Raw genomic sequence first — 22,651 nt, 5'->3', positions numbered from 1 at the left:
GGGAATTTCGCTTGCTAGTAAATCTGCTACACCTCCACCATCCTGCCCAGGATTCTGGCCAATCTCCTGACTAGGGACAAAACTGTTTCTGATACCGGCTGTACTGTGCAGTTTTATTGGTTTGGTTTCCTATTGACTGTTGAGTGTTTTTTTAATTAACTTTGATGGCTTATAATCAATACTTAACGAAAGCCCTGCACAGTGCAACCCTTATGAATGGCAGGTGCTGTATGTAGTTAGCAGTTGGATCTTGGCTAAGTTCATTCCTAGTTTGTAGGGGGGAGGGATAGCTCAGTGGTTTGAGTATTGGTCTACTAACCCCAGAGTTATATGCTCAATCCTTGAAAAGGTCACTTAGGGATCTGGGGCAAAAATGTGTCTGGGGATTGGTCATGCTTTGCACAGGGGGTTGGACTAGATGAGGTCCCTTCCCACACTGACATTCTATGATATTTAATGTCATAATTAGCCTTCCATGTCCCTAATGAAATAGATATTTTTCTGGTGATTTTGCCCTTGTCTGGTTATCCTGGTGACCCTCATGTTCTCCTCTGTAGACATTGTTTCCCCATCTCTTTTGACCCTGGAATCCTATGTTTGTATCATCTCCACCAGCTTGAGAATCCCTTCCACCACCAGGAGGCAAAAAGCATTTTCCACCTGCTCCTCCCACCTTATCATAGTTACAGTTTTCTATGGGATCCTAATGGTTGTCTATATATTACTAAACACCAGTGCACTGAGAGCCCTGAAGAAAGTGTTTTCTGTCCCTCACACTGTCTTCATGCCCCTAACCAATCCCCTCTTCTACAGCCTGAGAAACAAGGAGACCCTAAGATCTCTATGGAAATGTAGCGTGTTGAGAGAGGTTGATTGGAAGGGTAATAATTATTCACTGTCTACAAATGAAGAATCAAGGTGTCCCAAGTTTTTGTCAGTCAGAGCCTGTGTTTTGAGATCTTTGGATGGGAAATGGTCTGTTAGTGCCTGATGTTATTACTAAAGGCATGGAAATTTATTTCCCATTCTCTGGGGCTCTTGGCACAGACACAGACCATGGGGGAAAGGGCAGATTTCCTCTGGGATTCAAATGCTCATGGTATCAGCTTTGGTGTTACACTGTTTTAACAAACACCACAGTTTTAATTCGCTTGAGAAAGTAACTCTAAGTGCTCACCGGCAGCAGGGCCCAAGGGAGATCACAGCAGCAGGAAGGCCCAGGGGGAGGCTGCTGTACTCGATAAACCCTGCAAAGATCTAGAGCCAGAGTCATATAAGGGTTTGTGTGATGCAAACAATCATGCTGGGCCACAGGAGAGAGAGCCATTCCTCAGCAACATATAGGTATCTCCCGAGCAAAGGACAAGTCTGACTGAGACCAAACACCGTCGATGGAGAAGTTTCTCCTTCATGATCAGGATTAAAGGTGAGTGTTACCAGCCTCAAGGAAAACCCTTAAACTCTTACTCGGACATAGCCCTTACTTTGAAAGACACTCCTGTTTGACAGTGTCCTCATTTAGTGGGAGCTTTGCCTGAGAAAGGACTTTAGCATCTCATCTCACCATGCGTAGCTAGTGAAGAGCACTGTACAAAATCTGGTCACTTAGATGTCCAAATGAGTTCTGTGTCTTCCCCCACCTCCATCTCACTGCAAGGGACCTACCCATGGTCATACAGGGAGTCTGCGACAGAACTGGAATGGAAGCCAGCATTTCCTAGTCATATTTTAGTCTGTTAACCACAAGATCATGGCTTTCAGCTTTTATGAACAGGGGCTGCTAACAGGGAGTTTCGCAAGGGAGTTTGGAAGGGGAGTGGGAAGGGAGCGGGGGTCCCTTTATTCCCCTTAAAACCTATAAACCAAACTACATTTGAAACCTCTTGCTTAAACAACCCTTTCATTAACTAGGAGACAATGCAGGCAGAAGCCCAGCTGCAGAGTGGGGATTATCCAGTTTATTGCACTGAGTGCAGCATGTATGATTACCTGCCCTGTGGGCAGGTGGCGTATGTGTGCATTCGGTGCAAGGAGCTGCTGGCCCTAGAGACCACGTACAGACTTTGGAGGCCAGGGTAGCGGAACTGGAGGAGCTAAGGGAGGCAGAGAGGTATGTTGATGAGGCTTTCCCGGACATTGTAGAATTTTCCCACCTCCAGTCAGACAGCCCCTGCGCTGTTGAGGAGGATGAAAGGCCCAGGGAAGCAGAGCAGTCAATGGGAGCAGAGGGAAACCTTCCCATAGTTGGAACCCTCCTTTCAGATGGTGCTGGGGTTACCTCTCGCACTGAGGTTACCTCTCCCCGAAGGGAACTCCAGTTGCTAGGAAAAGGCAGGTCTTAGTAATGGGCGATTCGATCATTAGAAACATAGATAGCTGGGTTTGTGATGACCGGGAGAACCGCATGGTGACTTGCCTGCCTGGTGCGAAGGTTGCAGATCTCTCGAGGCATCTAGACAGACTTATGTATAGTGCTGGGTAGGAGCCGGTGGTCGTGGTACATGTAGGTACCAATGACATAGGGAAGGGTAGGAGAGATGTTCTGGAGGCCAAATTTAGGCTGCTAGGGAAGAGACTGAAATCCAGGACCTCTATGGTGGCATTCTCAGAAATGCTCCCAGTTCCACGCGCAGGGCCAGGTAGGCAGGCAGAGCTTCAGAGTCTCAATGCGTGGATGAGACGATAGTATAGAGAAGAGGGGTTTACATTCATTAGGAACTGGGGAAACTTGTGGGATGGGGGGAACCTAAGCAGGAGAGATGGGCTCCACCTAAACCAAAGTGGAACCAGACCGCTGGCACTAAACATTAAAAAGGTTGTAGAGCAGTTTTTAAACTAGGAGATGGGGGAAAGCCGACTGCTGCAGAAGAGCATGTGGATCGGACAGAGACTTCTCTTAGGGGAGAGTCTAATGATAGAGAATCTCCAGGTAATAGTCAGGAGCTGAGGATGGAGGAGGATAATGTAAGGGCTAGATCAGATGATAGATTCTTTTTTATGTGAATGTTTAACACATCAGAAAAGGGCAGACAAACAAACAGTGACAAGTTTTTAAAGTGCTTGTACACAAATGCTAGAAGTCTAAATAATAAGATGGGTGAACTAGAGTGCCTTGTGATAAAGGAGGATATTGATATAATAGGCATCACAGAAACCTGGTGGACTGAGAACAATCAATGGGACACAATCATTCCGGGGTACAAAATATATTGGAAGGACAGAACAGGTCGTGCGGGGGGGAGCGGCACTATATGTGAAAGAAAATGTATAATCAAATGAAGTAAAAATCTTAAGTGAATCCACATGTTCCATAGAATCTCTATGGATAGAAATGTCATGCTCTAATAAGAATATAACATTAGGGATCTATTATAGACCACCTGACCAGGACGGTGATAGTGACGATGAAATGCTAAGGGAAATTAGAGAGGCTATCAAAATTAAGAACCCAATAACAGTGGGGGATTTCAATTATCCCCATATTCACTGGGAACATTTCACTTCAGGACGAAATACAAAGATAAAATTTCTCGATACTATAAATGACTGCTTCATGGAGCAGCTGGTACGGGAACCCACAAGGGGAGCGGCAACTCTAGATTTAGTCCTGAGTGGAGCGCAGGAGCTGGTCCAAGAGGTAACTATAAGAGGATCACTTGGAAATAGTGACCATAATACAATAGCGTTCAACATCCCTGTGGTGGGAAGAACATCTCAACAGCCCAACACTGTGGCATTTAATTTCAAAAGGGGGAACTATGCAAAAATGAGGGGGTTAGTTAAACAGAAGTTAAAAAGTACAGTGACTAAAGTGAAATCCCTGAAAGCTGCATGGGCACTTTTTAAAGACACCATAATAGAGGCCCAACTTCAAGGTATACCCCAAATTAATAAACACAGTAAAAGAACTAAAAAAGAGCCACCATGGCTTAATAACCAATGAAAAGAAGCAGTGAGAGATAAAAAGACTTCCTTTAAAAAGTGGAAGTCAAATCCTAGTGAGGCAAATAGAAAGGAGCATAAACGCTGCCAAATTAAGTGCAAGAATGTAATAAGAGAAGCCAAAGAGGAGTTGGAAGAACGGCTAGCCAAAAACTCCAAAGGTAATAACAAAATGTTTTTAAAGTACATCAGAAGCAGGAAGCCTGCTAAACAACCAATGGGGCCCCGTGATGATAGAGATACAAAAGAAGCGCTTAAAGACGATAAAGTCATTGCAGAGAAACTAAATGGATTCTTTGCTTCAGTCTTCATGGCTGAGGATGTTAGTGAGATTCCCAAACCTGAGCCGGCTTTTGTAGGTGACAAATCTGAGGAACTGTCACAGATTGAAAGGTCACTAGAAAAGGTTTTGGAATTAATTAATAAACTTAACATGAACAAGTCACCGGGACCAGATGGCATTCACCCAAGAGTTCTGAAAGAACTCAAATGTGAAGTTGCGGAACTATTAACTAAGGTTTGTAACCTCGCCTTTAAATCGGCTTCTGTACCCAATGACTGGAAGTTAGCTAATGTAATGCCAATATTTAAAAAGAGCTCTAGAGGTGATCCCGGCAATTACAGACCAGTAAGTCTAACGTCAGTACTGGGCAAATTAGTTGAAACAATAGTTACGAATAAAATTGTCAGACACATAGAAAAACATAAACTGTTCAGCTATAGTCAACATGGTTTCTGTAAAGGGAAATCATGTTTTACTAATCTATTAGAGTTTTTTGAAGGGGTCAACAAACATGTGGACAAGGGGGATCCAGTGGACATAGTGTACTTAGATTTCCAGAAAGCCTTTGACAAGGTCCCTCACCAAAGGCTCTTACGTAAATTAAGCTGTCATGGGATAAAAGGGAAGGTCCTTTCATGGATTGAGAACTTTTTAAAAGACAGGGAACAAAGGGTAGGAATTAATGGTAAATTCTCAGAATGGAGAGGGGTAACAAGTGGTGTTCCACAAGGGTCAGTCCTCGGACCAATCCTATTCAACTTATTTATAAATGATCTGGAGAAAGGGGTAAACAGTGAGGTGGCAAAGTTTGCAAATGATACTAAACTGCTCAAGACAGTTAAGAACAAAGCAGACTGACGGACTTCAAAAAGATCTCACAAAACTATGTGATTGAGCAACAAAATGGCAAATGAAATTTAATGTGGATAAATGTAAAGTAATGCACATTGGAAAAAATAACCTCAACTATACATACAATATGATGGGGGCTAATTTAGCTACAACAAGTAAGGAAAAAGATCTTGGAGTCATCGTGGATAGTTCTCTGAAGATGTCCACGCAGTGTGCAGAGGCGGTCAAAAAAGCAAACAGGATGTTAGGGATCATTAAAAAGGGAATAGAGAATAAGACTGAGAATATATTATTGCCCTTATATAAATGTATGGTACGCCCACATCTCAAACACTGCGTACAGATGTGGTCTCTTCTCAAAAAAGATATACTGGCACTAGAAAAGGTTCAGAAAAGGGCAACTAAAATGATCAGGGGTTTGGAACGGGTCCCATATGAAGAGAGATTAAAGAGGCTAGGACTCTTCAGCTTGGAAAAGAGGAGACTAAGGGGGAATATGATAGAGGTATATAAAATCATGAGTGATGTGGAGAAAGTGGATAAGGAAAAGTTATTTACTTATTCCCATAATACAAGAACTAGGGGTCACCAAATGAAATTAATAGGCAGCAGGTTTAAAACAAATACAAGGAAGTTCTTCTTCATGCAGCGCACAGTCAACTTGTGGAACTCCTTACCTGAGGAGGTTGTGAAGGCTAGGACTATAACAGTATTTAAAAGAGAACTGGATAAATTCATGGTGGTTAAGTCCATTAATGGCTATTAGTCAGGATGGGTAAGGAATGGTGTCCCTAGCCTCTGTTTGTCAGAGGATGGAGATGGATGGCAGGAGAGAGATCACTTGATCATTGCCTGTTAGGTCCACTCCCTCTGGGGCACCTGGCATTGACCACTGTCAGTAGACAGGATACTGGGCTAGATGGACTTTTGGTCTGACCCGGTACAGCCGTTCTTATGTTCTTATCATACTTATTGTTAATTGTGGGTCAAACCCTATCTATCTATCTACCTAGCTAGCTAGCTATCCCAATTTAGGGCCAATCGGGGGGGGGGGGGGGGACACGAGGGCCATTTGGCCTGGCCTCAAGGTCAAAGGGGGCCTCAAATTTAGAAACTTCTTAATTTTTTGACATTTGATAAGTTTCACTACTTATTTTTATGTGCATCCCTATCGGACCAAAATGTGACACTCTCTCCAATTAGAGCTGCAAATTTAAGCACATATGAGATGTGATTAGGTAAAACACATATTTTTTGTTAACTGATATAGATTTTGTCATATTAAAGAGTTAAAAATTTTCATAAATATTAATACAAATATATCGGTTCTGATGGCACCAGATTAGACCGTGATGAACATGTCCTCTCAGATCAGCTGATTATCGCGTGGATTGCACCCTCAGCAAGTTTGCAGATGACACAAAACTGGGAGGATTGGTAGATACCCTGGAGGGTAGTGATAGGATACAATGGGACATAGACAAATTATAGGACTGGGCCAAAATAAATCTGATGAAGTTCAACTAGGACAAGTGCAGAGTCCTGCACTTAGGACGGAAGAATCACAAGCACTGCTACACACTAGGGACCGAGTGGCTAGGCAACAGTTCTGCAGAAAAGGACCTAGGGGTTACAGTGGATGAAAAGCTGGATATGAGTCAACAGTGTACCTTTGTTGCCAAGAAGGCCAACAGCATTTTGGGCTGTATTAGTAGGAGCATTGCCAGCAGATCGAGGGACAAGATCATTCCCCTCTATTCAACATTGGTGAGGCCTCATCAGGAGTACTGTGTCCAATTTTGGGACCCACACACTACAAGAAGGATGTGGAAAAATTGGAAAGAGTCCAGCAAAGGCCAACAAAAATTATTAGGGGGCTGAAGCACATGACTTATGAGGAGAGTCTGAGGGAACTGAGATTATTTAGTCTACAGAAGAGAAGAATGGGGCAGCGGGGGGGAGGGGGGATTTGATAGCTGCTTTCAACTACCTGAAAGGGGGTTCCAAAGAGGATGCAGCTAGACCATTCTCTGTTCTACCAAATGACTGAACAATGGAGTAATGGTCTCAAGTTGCAGTGGGGGAGGTTTAGGTTGGATATTAAGAAAAACTTTGTCACAGAGAGGGTGGTGAAGTACTGGAATGGGTTACCAAGGGAGGTGGTGGAATCTCCTTCCTTAGAGGTTTTTAAGGTCAAGCTTGACAAAACCCTGGCTGGAATGATTCAGTTGGGGATTGGTCCTGCTTTGAGCAGGGGTTGGACTAGATGATCTCCTGAGGTCCCTTCCAACCCTGATATTCTATGATGCTATGATTATATAAAGAAACCACTACTAGTGGCTGGTGCTGGATCAAGTGCATGTTGAAAGATAGAGAACTGTTGCATTTTAGTGTCTTTATAGTTTTACGTCTAGTTGACTAAGGAATTATTTATGTGTGAGAATTCCTCATTATTATCTTCATATGGTAGCTAAAAGAGGTGACTGGTTGGTTGGTTGAGCCCTAGGTTGGTAGCTTGGCCATCATCATAGGCTTTTGTAGTCTATAGGACCAGATTCAAGGTGAAAATTTGTGAGGACAATCTTGTACAGTGAGTTTCATGAGGACACACCTTTGAAATGTATGGACATTATCCCTCTCCCTGTATCTGTGTGCGTGTTTTATATCTATCTATATATATCTATATATCTATATCTATATCTATATCTATATATGTCATCCCTTTGTCTTCAGCTCAGCCTGTTATATTATACCTTGCATGCTTGAGTTTTGATTCAGTGATAAGGATAATAACCTGTCTGACTGTTTCATTTTGTGTTCTTAATTAGTATTCCTTTGTTTTAAGTCTTTTCAGCATCTGTTTACCATTCAGTATTTGTGTACATGTTTACATTAGAAGATTTCAAGTGTAGATAAGCTACTTATTTACAGCAGAATATTTCAAGTGTGGATAGGCGACATATTGACCAGAATGATCACTGTGAAGAGGAGATTTGAAAGTGGTGCAAGCAAGAGATGGAGAAAACAACTGAGCGAAGCAGCAGCTAAGAGCTCAAAGCCAACAACTTCATTTCTCAAACCCCTGGAAAACACACCTTACCCTACAAACAATGCTACAGATAATGAAAACTCCTCAACTGAAACAGGTGATATTTCAATCCCAAGAGCTGAACATGAGGACAGTAGTCAAGAAGGGGATGTGCCAACAGTAACAGATGTAGCAGAAGATCCTGTTTATGATCAAGAAACTCAACAGCAACAGGAAAATGTAGATCTTATGCAGCAAGAGAAATTCATCAGTACTACAGGTTTGACTGTGACTGACATTGGAATTATTGACAAGAGCAATGCTGCCCAAATGCAATCTTTTCTTCAAATTTGAAATTCCAAGTAACATTCCACAAGATGCTGCTAATCATGCTTTCCCTACTCATCTGCTGACAAAAACTCTTCCAAATGGTGAGACCTGCACAAGAGACTGGTTATGCTGGAGTACAGAAAAACAATCTCTGTACTGTGCACCCTGTTTCATTTTGAAAAAAAAAGTGTGGCAAATGCATCAGTTCTCTCTGATCAATCAGGATGGAGCATCAAGAGAGGTTGGAGGAAGTTGAAAGACTGATTACCATCACACGAGAGTTCAACATCACGCAAAGAAAACCAGGTTGCATGGAAATCAGACAATAGGGCAGCATCAGCTGAAAATTCAGTTCACTGAACTCTCCTCAGAAACTAATAACTGGAAAAAACTTCTTGAGCACATCCTGAATATCATCCTTTTTCTTTCTGAGTGGGGATTGGCTTTATTTGGTTCTAGTCAACGTATTGGTGATAGTGCAAATGGAAACTTTCTAGGCATAGTTGAGCTCCTCAGCAAATATGACCCATTTTTATCAGAGCACGTTAAACCTGTTCGAGAATCACAAAAAAGTCAAAAGTACATGCAAGTCCATTATCTCTCCACACACATACAAAACGAGTTTATTGAGCTATATAGGTCATTCATACAAACAACAATTCTTGATCAGACTCGAAATGCCAAGTATTTTTCAATCATTGTTGATGCCACTCCAGATTGCTCTCACAAGGAAGAGACTACTATGGTTATTCGATATATTAAAATTGTAGACAGATCAAAAATTTCAATTGAAGAAAGGTTTATTTTGTTTGATAATTTCACAAGAAAAACTGGAAAAGAAATTGCTGCTCAAGTACTAGCAATTCTAGAAGGTTTTAAGTTAGATGTTCAAGTCTGCATTGGTCAGGCCTATGACAATGGAACTAATATGGCTGGGAAGTACAAAGGTGTACAAGCAGTTCTTCTTTATCATAATTAAAACTGAATTTTCTCCAGCTGTGGAAACCACATACTAAACCACATACTAAACCACATACATGATTGTGCTAAATCATGCAAGGAGGTAATTACTTACTTTGGCAATCTCTTCAGTAGCAGTCCACAAAGGTGGGAAATTATGAAGCAATATCTTCCTGTTCCACTGCATGGGATGTCCAAAACTAGATGGTCTGCACAGATTGATGGTGTTCAATCAGTTGCGCAGCATTTGAATTCAGTGAGAAAGTCTTTAAATGAGCTTGAATCTCTCAATCTCACTGCACAGGCTCGAACTGAACTTCAGTCTATTCAGAAGCACATGTCTAAATTTGAATGCATTCTGATATCATTTTTTGTGGATGAAGCTACTTACAATGATCCACAAAACGAATTTGGTAATTGAAGCATGCAATACTACACTTAATGTTGAGACGGATAACTTCCAAGTCTTATCAATGACATTCAACAGATTTGTGAACAATGAGATGTGAACCTGACCGAGTCCAAATTAGTAGCACAGAATATTGGCATTTCATCTGAGTTGTCCACCAATCGCAACTTACCTACTGAATCAGAAGCCGAGCAGCATTATAGGATCAATGTCTTCCTTGTCATCATTGATTCTATTCAATTAGGTCTTAAGTGTTTTAGGTGACCAGATGTCCCTATTTTATAGGGACAGTCCCGATATTTGGGTAATTTTCTTCTATAGGCGACTATTACCTCCTACCCCCTGTCCTGATTTTTCTTGAAGTCTGGTCACCCTATACACACCAATTTGAGTCACTGTGACTAATTTGGGGGTTTCTTTGCCAGTTTAACAGATTGAGTAATGAAGATCTACTTTCTGCAGCTGAACAATTTCAGCAACAGTACAATGAAGAAATCTCAAAAGATCTCAGTGACGAGGTCATCTTCCTCAAACGAATATATTCCACGAACTTTATATTGGGTTGCAAGCCAAAGGAATTGCTTCAAGAAATACTTGAACTTGGACTCTCTGGGGTGTTTCCTAATATCACAATTGCATTGTGTGTTTTTGTCAATTTACATGCATCAGTGGCTTCAGGTGAATGCACTTTCACTGTTTTGAAACAGGTAAAGAACTTCCACAGTTCAAGTATGGGACAAGAGCATTTGAATGGGCTCATCATGCTTAATATCAACTATGACATTGCACAAAAGCTAGATTTTTCCTCAATAATTAGTGCATCTGCACAGCAAAAGGCTAGAAAAGCGTTTGTTACATAAAAAAATAATTCAAATTTATGTCTCCCTCTTTTTTTGGTGCCTTATTTTGTTTTCCTGTGTCATCATTTTTTTATTTTTATTATGACTAGGGGATGTGGCCCAGGCCTCTCTGGACCTCTGAGAGGGCCTGTCCCCATACACTCTATCTATCGATCTATCTATCACCTTAAACACGTATATATCTCTGTGAGCCATACTTCACTCTTGCCATCCGGATTTATCCACCCATCTCCTTACGCATCCCTCTCTCTATGTGTATCGGAGACTAATATATACTAAACTGCAAAAGCATGCAATAGTTTCATGTGTGACCAGACATCTTCATACGTTTCCAAGTTTTTCTATGGGACATTTTTTTTCATTAATTGCATCATAGACATCTCATTAAACCAGTCTGAAAGAGCCCAATCTGATTAGGTTATTAAAAACAAGACTGAGAGCTGATTTGAGTACAATTTATAAGAACCTTCACCTGGAGAAAATAGCAGGGCTCTTTAATCTAATGGACAAAGGAAGAACACGAACCAATAATTGGAAATTAAAGTCAGACCAATTTAAATGAGAAGTAAACACATATTTTTAAAAGTGAGGGTGATTAATCTTTGAGAAAAAACTACCAAGGGCAGTAATTGATTCTCTGTCTCTTGATGTCTTCTAATGAAGACAGAGATTCAGATTTTTAAAGGCATGGAGGTGCCTAACAACCATTGAAGTTATTGCCCTTTAGGAGCCTAGATGTTTTTAAAATCCACTAGATACCTTTATCCACTAGATCCATAGATGCCTAAATACCTTTAAAAATCTGGCCCTGGATGCTCTTCTAGAAGATCCCTTTTAGCCAAACACAAGGTATTGAGTTTAACATTGGGGAAACTGGGGCTAATCTATGGTGTGTGTTATACAGGATGTGAGACTAGATGATCGAATGGCCCTTTTAGGACTTTAAATCTACTTATCAATAAATAATGGAAAGGGGGGCAGGGTTGAAAGTGATAAATGATCCATGTTGTTGCTTTTTTTTTTTTTTGGATAGGTGTATGGTGACTCTCTGTTCCAAAACCCTGTGCAAAGCCTGAGTGTGAAAGAATACAAACCCTGATCTCAGTTTGCAATGCAATTTTTTATGGTATTTAATGGATGGAAACAACCCAGTTTAATTGTACAGTAACTTCCCTAAATAATTATTACTTTTTCTTTGTCACTAGATACCTCAGATGGAGAGAGGAGACGGAGGAAACCGACGTACACCTCACGGAGAAAGGAGAAGAGGAAATCAAACATCCATCACAGAATTCATCCTGCTGGGATTTGGGAACCTCCCTGAACTGCAAATTATTTTCTTCTTGCTGTTTCTAGCGATCTACGTAGTCACCATGGCTGTGAACATCCTCATTGCTGCACTGGCTGTGACTGATCAGTGCCTTCACACCCCCATGTACTTCTTCCTGGGAAATTTGTCCTGTTTGGAAATCTGCTACTCCTCTACCATCCTGCCCAGGATGCTGGCCAGCTTCATGACCGGGGACAGAACCATTTCTATTACAGGCTGCATGGTTCAATTTTTTTGGTTTGGTTTCCTAGCGACTGCTGAATGTTATATGTTAGCTGTGATGTCTTATGATCGGTACTTAGCGATATGTAAACCCCTGCACTATACAACACATATGGATGGCAGGCTCTGTATGCAGTTAGCAGCTGGATCATGGCTAAGTTCATTCATATCTCTTTCCATATTAGTATCTTGTATGTCACAATTAGCCTTCTGCGGCCCTAATGAAATCGATCACTTCTTTTGTGATCTCACCCCAGTGATTAACCTCTCCTGCAGTAACACAAATCTGGTGACCATGGCGACCCTTATACTCTCTTCCATAAATGTTGTTCTCCCATTTCTTTTGACTCTGGCATCTTATGTTTTTATCATCTCCACCATCTTGAGAATCCCTTCTACCACTGGGAAGCAAAAGGCATTTTCCACTTGCTCCTCCCACCTAATTGTGGTTACAATTTTCTATGGGACCCTAATAACTGTCTACATGTTACCAAACAGCAATGAACTCACAGCCCCAAACAAAGTGTTTTCATTTTTCTACACTATCTTGACACCCCTGATCAATCCCCTCGTCTACAGCCTGAGAAACAAAGAGGTCAAGGAGGCCATGAGGAGAGCTCTGCAGAAATGTAGGGTTTTCCCATGAATCCAGAGAAATTGATTGAAATGGGAATAAATCAACTCGCTAGTCAGAATAGAACCATATACATGGTACAAGTTCTTATCAATCTAAGCATCCTGAGTCATAGGAAAAGGATACTGAGGCTATTTTAGAGTTTTATCTCTTATTCAGTTTTATTTATTTAGATGAAAACTGACATACCCTAAGCTGGTTTAAATTGTCACAGGTATATTGATTTCAATGGAGAGATGCAATTTGAATAAGACGATGATCTGCCCCGAAATATATTTTATAAAATTCCATCCTAGGCTCCAGCCATCTTTGTGAAAATGCAAAGCCCAGTCAAGTACATGATAGGAAATTAACACTCTATTTATTTTGATTGTCAATATTATTTCAGTCTCTCTAACACTGGCTGCCAAATGTTCTCCGACTCCAAAACAGGAAGAGGGGGAAAAGGGCATAACAATAGTCTGAATGGGAGAAATGTTCCAAAGTGGGGCTGCGCAGTTAGGCCTCCAAATCATATGGAAAGTTACTGAGGACTGGTTCCTCCTGTTTCTAAGTTGCTTTCAAAATCCCTTTGTATATCTTCATAGCGTTGTTGGCATTAACCCTCACTTGAGTTTCAGGGTTTTCAAAGCAGATTTGAGGAACAAGTCCAACCCCTACTGAAATCAAGGGAAAGGTTCCCATTAACCTCAATGAGCACTTTATCAGGCTATTTAGCCTCTGTGTGTCATTACCCTTATGACAATACAACAAATGAACTAAAAAAACAACTGGTCTGACCAGGAACTGTTGAGTATTAAGTGGTAATAAAATATAGGATTTTTCTATTATCCTCTTCCATTTTATAAAAATAATTTTCAAACAATTTCTAAACACTTGTTAGGTTCTTTGGGATGTAACCAGAAGAACTTTCTAGTCTGTGCTTATTAGATTTTCCATTCATTGTTGCAAACTTAGGACAATGTTCTCAATGTCTCAAATTAAACAAACCTAGGGATCTATTTAGGAGAAGTGGGTGATGAGTATTTTTTAACCTACGTGAATTTTCAAAACTTTTAAAAAAATATTTTTCAGAATATTTTCAAAAAGGCTGAAAACTGTGAGTCTGAAAAAATGGTGGTTTCAAATGGGCTCTGGTTCTGATTATTCATCCACTATGTTTTGTCCTTTCAGAAATCTACCTTTTCTGCAGAAAATCAAACCAGCTAGCAATTGACCAACTCACCCAGTCAAAAGATGGTTATGTATGAAATTATAATATGATGGGTTGGAATGGTGTGATGCACTGTATCTCAAAGTAGCAAGCTGTAACCTCCATATTCATTATTTGTATATGGTTGTGATATTTCATACAAAGCACGCCACATAAGATACCATATGAAGGGTCATGATCTGCTGACACTCATTGTTCTTTCAAAATATGTATCTCGTTAGTGTGTATGAGATTTTGCTATATGGTGTTATTGAAATATGTTATGAATCTGGGAGATGCCCACTGCTTACTCTCCAATGACAACAAAGGGGGAGAGGCACACCCAAACGGGCTTTAACTGACCATGACTAGTCATTGTCCAGCAGGGGAATTGTAAACAAAAGATTTATAATTCTGTAAGAGACAGTTCGGTGTCACCTAAAGACTAACAGATTTATTTGGGCATAAGCTTTTATGGGTAAAAAACCCACTTCTTCTTTACTTCTTCTTTACCCATGAAAGCTTATGCCCAAATAAACTGGTTAGTCTTTAAGGTGTCACCGGACTCCTCATTGTTTTTATGGATACAGACTAACATGGCTACCCTCTGATAAGAGACAGTTATGCAAGCACAACACAATGGGGATTGCTCAACTCTGTGACTCAGTAAAGCCCACCAGGACATACCTGGACCAGTATCTTCCCTGGGACATGAACTGAGAGTATAAAAGAAGGGGCAGTGGAATCATGAGACCATCTCTGTCTTCTCCCACCTACGCTGAAGGCAACAAGAATGCTGGGAAGACTTTGAACTGAGGACATTGGTCCCAGGCTGAGAAGGGAACTCAGCTCCTATATTAAGAACTGTAACCTACCTGCAATATCCAGTGGGGTGAGAAAAAACTGCTTAATTCAACTGTTGCTTTGTCTGATAAAGTTTAGAATTTAGACTGTGATTTTACTTGTATTTCTTTTGTAACCATAGAACCATAGAATCATAGAATATCAGGGTTGGAAGGGACCTCAGGAGGTATTTAGTCCAACCCCCTGCTCAAAGCAGGACCAATCCCCAACTAAATCATCCCAGCCAGGGCTTTGTCAAGCCTGATCTTAAAAACTTCTAAGGAAGGAGATTCCACCACCTCCCTTGGTAACCGATTCCAGTAGTCCACCACCCTCTTTGTGACAAAGTTTTTCCTAATATCCAATCTAAACCTCCCCCACTGCAACTTGAGACCATTACTCCTTGTTCTGTCAACTGGTACCACTGAGAACAGTCTAGATCCATCCTCTTTGGAACCCCCTTTCAGGTAGTTGAAAGCAACTATCAAATCCTGCCCCCAGCACCATTCTTCTCTTCTGCACAATCCCAGTTCCCTCAGCCTCTCCTCACAAGCCATGTGTTCCAGCCCCCTAATCATTTTTGTTGCCTTCTGCTGGATTCTTTCCAATTTTTCCACATTCTCCTTGTAGTGTGGGGCCCAAAACTGGACACAGTACTCCAGATGAGGCCTCACCAATGTCAAATGGAGGGGAATGATCATGTCCCTCAATCTGCTGGCAATGCCCCTACTTATACAGCCCAAAATGCCATTAGCCTTCTTGGCAACAAGGGCACACTGTTGACTCATATCCAGCTTCTCATCCACTGTAACCCCTAGGTCCTTTTCTACAGAACTGCTGCCTAGCCATTCGGTCCCTAGAGTGTAGCAGTACATGGGATTCTTCCATCCTATGAACAGGACTCTGCCCTTGTCCTTGTTGAACCTCATCAGATTTATTTTGGCCCAGTCCTCTAATTCATCTAGGTCCCTCTGTATCCTATCTCTACCCTCCAGCATATCTACCACTCCTCCGATAAGGCTTTATGTATGAATGTATATATATAACATAACTGGAATGTGTTTTATACTGCATATGCCATGTAACATATCTCTGTAAAGGTTGTGATCTACTGAATCTATTAATCCTATTTGTATGCATGTATCATTTTTGTATTTGAAGTTATGAATATTGGCTGCATACTTGTTTGATTATAAGTAGGCTGTAGTGAAGCAGTTGGTCAGCTTGCTGAGAAAGGACTATTCTCAGTAAGTGCCCAATCAGGAAACACTTAAGCCAACAATGAATTTGGAGACACCAATCCACATCTGGGCTTTCCCAGGAATGCGGCTTGGCTGGTAAGGGATTCAGTCATGCATGGGCATGTGACTTGCCCAGGTGACTCCAAAACTCCATTATGGAGCTGGACTTTGCATAGGAGGGTGGGGGTCTCCACCCACAAGAGAAAGTTTATTTAAGCCCATGGGAGACCCCTCCGTTTTGTCTTCAGCTGGCTAAAGAGAGAGCCTCTACACCCCCCAGGATACGAGAAAGAAACTGGAAGAAAGGACAGTGACTGCAAGGGTGTGAGTGATTGCGGGACCCAGGCTAAAAGGAGATTAGTCTGTAAAAGGGAGCATTCTGGAACTGGTGAGGTTCTTATCTGTTTTCAGTTTGATTAGACATTTGCGTGTTTTATTTTATTTTGCTTGGTGACTTACTTTGTTCTGTCTGTTACTACTTCGAACCACTTAAATCCTAGTTTCGGTATTTAATAAAATCACTTTTTACTTATTAATTAACTCAGAGTATGTATTAATACCTGGGGTGGCAAACAGCTGTTCATATCTCTCTATCAGTGTTATAGAGGGCAGACAGTTTATGAGTTTACCCTGCATAAGCTTTATACAGGGTAAAATGGATTTATTTGGATTTAGACCTCATTGGGAGTTGGACATCTGAGTCTTAAAGATAAGCACACTTCTGTAAGCTGCTTTCAGTTAAGTCTGCAGCTTTTGGGTATTTGGTTCTGACCCTGGGTCTGTGTTGGAGCAGACGGGTGTGTCTGGCTCAGCAAGACAGGGTGCTGGATTCCCAGGCTGACAGAGGGAAAAGTGGCAGAAGTAGTCTTGGCACATCGAGTGGCAGATCCCAAGGGGGTTTCTGTGATCCAACCCGTCACAAGCATCATGTGCAAACTTGCTGAGGGTGCAGTCCACACCATCCTCCAGATCATTAATGAAGATATTGAACAAAACCGGCCCTAGGACTGACCCCTGGGGCACTCCGCTTGATACCGGCTGCCAACTAGACATGGAGCCATTGATGACTACCCGTTGAACCCGACAATCTTGCCAGCTTTCTATCCACCTTATAGTCCATTCATCTAGCCCATACTTCTTTAACTTGCTGGCCAGAATACTGTGGGAGACCGAATCAAAAGCTTTGCTAAAGTCAAGGAATAACACATCCACCGCTTTCCCCTCATCCACAGACCCAGTTATCTCCTCATAGAAGGCAATTAGGTTAGTCAGCCATGACTCTTCTGTCCAGAGAGTGCCCAAGTCTGCCTTTGAAGTACCCCATAGGGAGGCTTGTACCTCCTGTTTGAGTTGCACGGGTAGGATCAGGCCCGTAGGAAGGATTGGGTTCTTTGAAGCCTGGGTTAATGCAGCACACAGCTGGGGAAGTTGGTTTTGAGGTAACCAGAGGACGATCCTGTCATCCGAAAAGAAAATCTCAGCACGCAGTTTACACAACAGGTCTCTGCCCAAGAGATTAACTGGGGAATCAGGAGCTAGCAAAAAGGCATGGGAGGCGGAGATACCAGAGATTTCTACAGTAGCTTCCCGCAATACAGAACAGTCAAATGGCTTTCCACCTATACCCATTACCGGAATACTTTTAAACACCAGGTAAAGGCCATTTATTTAACATATAATCCAAAGGGCTATCCTTAGAGGGTTTCCTCTGAGACCCACCCATCCCCCCTCTGACACTCAAATAGAGAATTAAATGGAAAGGCGGAGGGAATTATGGTCTAATCCAGAAATTCTAAGTCAGTTTCTGCTCACACCGACTGCTACAGGGGACGGAACAGAAGGGTCTCAATTCGACCTCAGGGCTTCCTCTCACGCTATGGCTTCCACACTGAGGAATTACGAACGAGAAGCTCAGTTCTGCCCACACACCTAACACAGAAGTGTATGAGACAGAAATATATTAACCAGTTGACGAGAACAGAACCAGAGCCAGATAGTGTTTCCTTATCCTATTAGGACTCACCTTATCGGAGCATGAACCCCAGGGGCTGCGGTGAAGTGGGGAAAAAGGGGTTAAGCACCCCGTTGGTGCTGTTCCTAGTTCGCCAAAGCCGTCCGGAGTCCAATGTCCGAGCTAGAAGGGTCCCATCTGGGGTGCCAGAAACTGTTATCAAAATATCGGGTTCGCCTAGCTGAGAGCCAATAACAGCCAGACAGGAATAAGGAAAAAGGTTACTTTATTCTGCAGAAGAAAGGAGAGCTTTGCACCTTAGTACAAAAACTTTAACTCATACAAAAGCCAAAGATCTTTTATACACACTCAAACACAGGCTCCGGTTGTGTTAGCATTTGATTGGTGGTCAACAAACCTTGCACTTCTGCTATCTGGTCAGTGAAAACTGGCTTGGGACCAGCTCCCACTGCCTCAAGACAGAGAAGGAAAGACAGTTCAAAAGTTCAGGCTACTGTGTAGTGAAGTCTCTGCTTCCCCTTAATGGCCGCCGGTTGCCATAAAGGCTGCTAGCTGTTAAGGGGGGGTCGCTGCTGACTGTCACAGTGTGGAGAAGGTTGCAGAGAGTGCAAGGTGGAAAATTCAGCCCAGGTCTGTAAGTACCAAAAATACATAATTTGGTGTACTTTGATATTAGCTGTTTTATGTGTACTGTTATTTATGGGACATTGGTGTAGTTTGGCAGCAAAGAAATATCATTATATGTAAAAAAAAAAGGGCGGGGGGAGAAACTACATTAAAAATGCATTCATTCATAAATGACTAACTGAAAGGTCTCAAAATGGAATTGTAAATAGGGAATCATCTTTGAGAGCATGTGTTCCTAGTGGGGGCCTGAGGAATCAGTTCTTAGTCCTATGCTATTCTAATTTTTTATCTGTGACCTGGAGGAGAACATAAAATCATCACTGATAAAATTTGCAGATGTCATAAAAATTGCAAAGGTGGTAAATAATGAAGAGGACAAGTCAGTGACACATAGATATTTGTATCACTTAGTAAGTTGGGCACTAGAAAATAATAGGTGTTTGAATATAGCTATTGTGATAAAGTTCCTCCTCTACCTTGGTGGGTCCTGCGCTTATTGGCAGATTTTGTTCGCCTCAGAGAGTCACAATACTCCTCAGTTTGGCCACTTTTGTGGCTCAAATCTGCCATTCACTCAGATAATCTCATCACTGGCCAGCATGGGGAAAAAAGAGTAAGAACAATCCCTGCAGTTTCTGCTGATCCACCATGTGGGTTGGGGTACAGCCCAGAGACCTTCCCCTCTGGTGGAACCTCCTGTATTGGATCAGGAGTTGAGAGGTTGGGGGGAACCTGGGCCTGCCCTCTACTCCGGGTTTCAGCCCAGGGCCCTGAGGACTGCAGCTGTCTAGAGTGCCTCCTGGTACATCTACATGACAGCTACAATTCCCTGGGCTACTTTCCCATGGCCTCCTCCCAAAACCTTCTTTGTCCTCACCACAGGACCTTCCTCCTGATGTCTGTTAACACTTGTACTCCTCAGTCCTCCAGCAGCATGTCCTCTCACTCCCAGCTCCTTACACACACCTCATTAACTGGAGTGAGAGCCTTTTTAAACCATGTGTTCTGATTAGCCTTAATTAATTCTAGCAGCTTTCCAATTGGCTACAGGTGTCCTAATAGCCTGCCTGCCTTAATTAGTCCTAGAAAGTTCCTGAGTATTCTGGAATAGGCTATGTTATCTTACCCAGGGAAAAGGGACCTGCTTAACCTGGAACTAATGTATCTACCTTCGACCATTCTCTTGTAGCCATCTGGCCTGACTCTGTCACATATACCCCACCTCTGCTCAATACCACAGGGTTGGGCAACTTGGGATGTCAGGCAGTGTACTCGTGATAAGCCGTCTGCATTGCCATGGTGGATTATGGAATTATGGAGAGGATTCAAAGAAAAGTCACGAGAGTGATTAAAGGATTAGAAAACCTGCCTTATAGTGATAGTCTCTAAGGCCTGGTCTACACTAGGCGTTTATGTCGAAGTTAGCGCCGTTAAATCGAATTAACCCTGCACCCGTCCACACTGCGATGCTATTTAGTTCGACATAGAGGTCTCTTTAATTCGACTTCTGTACTCCTCCCCGACGAGGGGAGTAGCGCTAAATTCGACATGGCCATGTCGAATTAGGCTAGGTGTGGATGGAAATCGACGCTAATAGCTCCGGGAGCTATCCCACAGTGCACCACTCTGTTGACGCTCTGGACAGCAGTGCGAGCTCGGATGCTCTGACCAGCCACACAGGAAAAGCCCCAGGAAAATTTGAATTTGAATTCCTTTTCCTGTCTGGCCAGTTTGAATCTCATTTCCTGTCTGGACATCGTGGCGAGCACAGCAGCACTGGCAACGATGCAGAGCTCTCCAGCAGTGATGGCCGTGCAGTCTGGGAATAGAAAGAGAGCCCCAGCATGGACTGATCGTGAAGTCTTGGATCTCATCGCTGTGTGGGGCGATGAGTCCGTGCTTTCCGAGCTGCGATCCAAAAGAAGGAATGCAAAGATCTACGAGAAGATCTCTAAAGACATGGCAGAGAGAGGATACAGCCGGGATGCAACGCAGTGCCGCGTGAAAATCAAGGAGCTGAGACAAGGCTACCAGAAGACCAAAGAGGCAAACGGACGCTCCGGATCCCATCCCCAGACATCCCGTTTCTACGAGGCACTGCATTCCATCCTCGGTGCTGCCGCCACCACTACCCCACCAGTGACCGTGGACTCTGAGGATGGGATACTGTCCACGGCCGGTTCCTCAGACATGTTAGGGGACGGGGAAGATGAGGAAGGAGATGAGGAGGGCGAGGCAGTTGGCAGCTCTCACAACGCTGATTTCCCCGACAGCCAGGATCTCTTCATCACCCTTACAGAGATCCCCTACGAAGCGTCCCCAGCCATTACCCCGGACACAGAATCTGGTGAAGGATCAGCCAGTAAGTGTTGTAAACATCTAAACATTTATTTTTAACAAAACAGGAATATTAACAATTAAAAGAATGGGTTGTTCATGATTAGTGTGCCCTAGGCGCTTAACGGTTTAGTAAGGGGCAGTGCAAGTTTTGAAAAGAAATCTAGCAATGTCCGGTTTTCAGTGATTGTCCTGCACAAGCCGCTCTACTGTGTATTCCCTGCTACTGCAGCTACAGTAAAATGCGGTCTATATGTGCGGGGATAGAGCAGTAATCCTCCTGGGACATCTCGATGAAGCTCTCCTGGAGGTAACTTGAAAGCCGTTGCATGAGGTTCTTGGGGAGAGCGGCCTTATTGGGTCCTCCGAAGTACGACACGTTGCCGCGCCACGAGATTATCAGGTACTCGGGGATCATTGCTCTGCACAGCAGGGCGGCATACGGCCCTGGTCTTTGGAGGCTTTCCCGGAGCATTCTCTCTTTGTCGCTCTCGGAGATCCTCATCAGGGTGATGTCGGCCATGGTGACCTGCTTTTAATTAGGTAGGGGAATGTTAGTGTTGGGACTGCTTTCCCGTTCCTTTACAGAACTGTCACCGCTGGTTTGCAGCCACGCGGTGGAGGCGGGAGAGGGGCAGCCGAAAGGGATCATTCCCGGGGACAGCCGCGAGGGGGTGGGACAGGGGCAGAGTTCCCGCTTGCCGGATTGCTGGCAGCAGGGACTGACATTGATTTAAATGTGAAATGAGGCCAGTGGTAATATAAAAGTTTTAAACTGCCACAAGTGTACGGCTTACCATGTCTGCCTGCAACAGAAATTCCGTTGTGCTGCCTCGCTTCTCAAATGTGCTGTTCAAGACCCCAGGCACAGAATGCGAAGGCCGAGAATTCGACCTTGTGCTGAGTGCGCATGTGAAAGGTGCTGTGCATGGTCTTGTTCACAGAGAAAGACTATGTTCTTTGTTCACAACTACATTTATCTTTCAGAGGAATTCACTCCCTTTTTCCCATTTCCACAGCCCCGTCTGCGACTGTCTCACAACCTAGCCTGGAATCACACTCCCAGAGGCTAGCGCGGATTAGGCGTAGGAAGAAGAGGACACGGGAGGACATGTTCTCTGAGCTTATGGCCTCTTCCCAAGCCCAGGCAGCACAGCAGACCCAGTGGCGGGAGAACTTGACCCGAATGCACCAAGCCAACATGGATCGGGAGGAGAGGTGGCGGCAGGAAGACCAGCAGGCGACTCAAACGCTGCTTGGACTACTGAGGGAGCAAACGGACACGCTCCGGCGCCTTGTGGATGTTCTGCAGGAACGGAGGCAGGAGGACAGAGCCCCGCTGCAGTCCATCTCTAACCGCCCTCCCCCGCCACCAAGTCCCATACCCACCTCACCCAAAGTGCAAAGAAGGAGAGGCGGCAGAGTCCCTGCTAACTCTCACTCCACCCCTGCAGAGAGCTCTAGTAGCAGAAGGCTCTCATTTCCCAAAATTTGAAAAGTTCTTTCCTTCCCGCCTGACACAAGCCCACGTCCAAGTTTCACCTCCCAATGCCATGTGTAGTTGATAATAAAAAATTCGTTTCTGTTAA

The 22,651-nt window shown here is 43.2% G+C and overlaps 2 protein-coding genes across 2 annotated transcripts; both read left to right on the top strand.

Annotated features, from left to right (window-relative positions):
• The first annotated feature begins 11,938 nt into the window (after nucleotides 1-11,938).
• Nucleotides 11,939-12,862, top strand: LOC101951297 (olfactory receptor 11A1-like). The gene has a single exon (XM_005310417.3). The coding sequence runs from the start codon at nucleotides 12,038-12,040 to the stop codon at nucleotides 12,860-12,862; it is 825 nt and encodes a 274-aa protein (XP_005310474.3). The 5' UTR covers nucleotides 11,939-12,037.
• Nucleotides 12,863-20,366: 7,504 nt separating this feature from the next.
• Nucleotides 20,367-22,651, top strand: LOC135975241 (uncharacterized). The gene is made up of 2 exons (XM_065565428.1): nucleotides 20,367-21,087; nucleotides 22,082-22,651. The coding sequence occupies exons 1-2, from the start codon at nucleotides 20,511-20,513 to the stop codon at nucleotides 22,555-22,557; spliced, it is 1,053 nt and encodes a 350-aa protein (XP_065421500.1). The 5' UTR covers nucleotides 20,367-20,510; the 3' UTR covers nucleotides 22,558-22,651.

Source organism: Chrysemys picta, chromosome 13 (genome assembly GCF_011386835.1).
Source record: "Chrysemys picta bellii isolate R12L10 chromosome 13, ASM1138683v2, whole genome shotgun sequence".
Lineage (NCBI taxonomy): Eukaryota > Metazoa > Chordata > Testudines > Emydidae > Chrysemys > Chrysemys picta.
The sequence above is the reverse complement of the archived record's forward strand: the minus strand, read 5'-3'. Positions and strand labels throughout refer to the sequence as shown.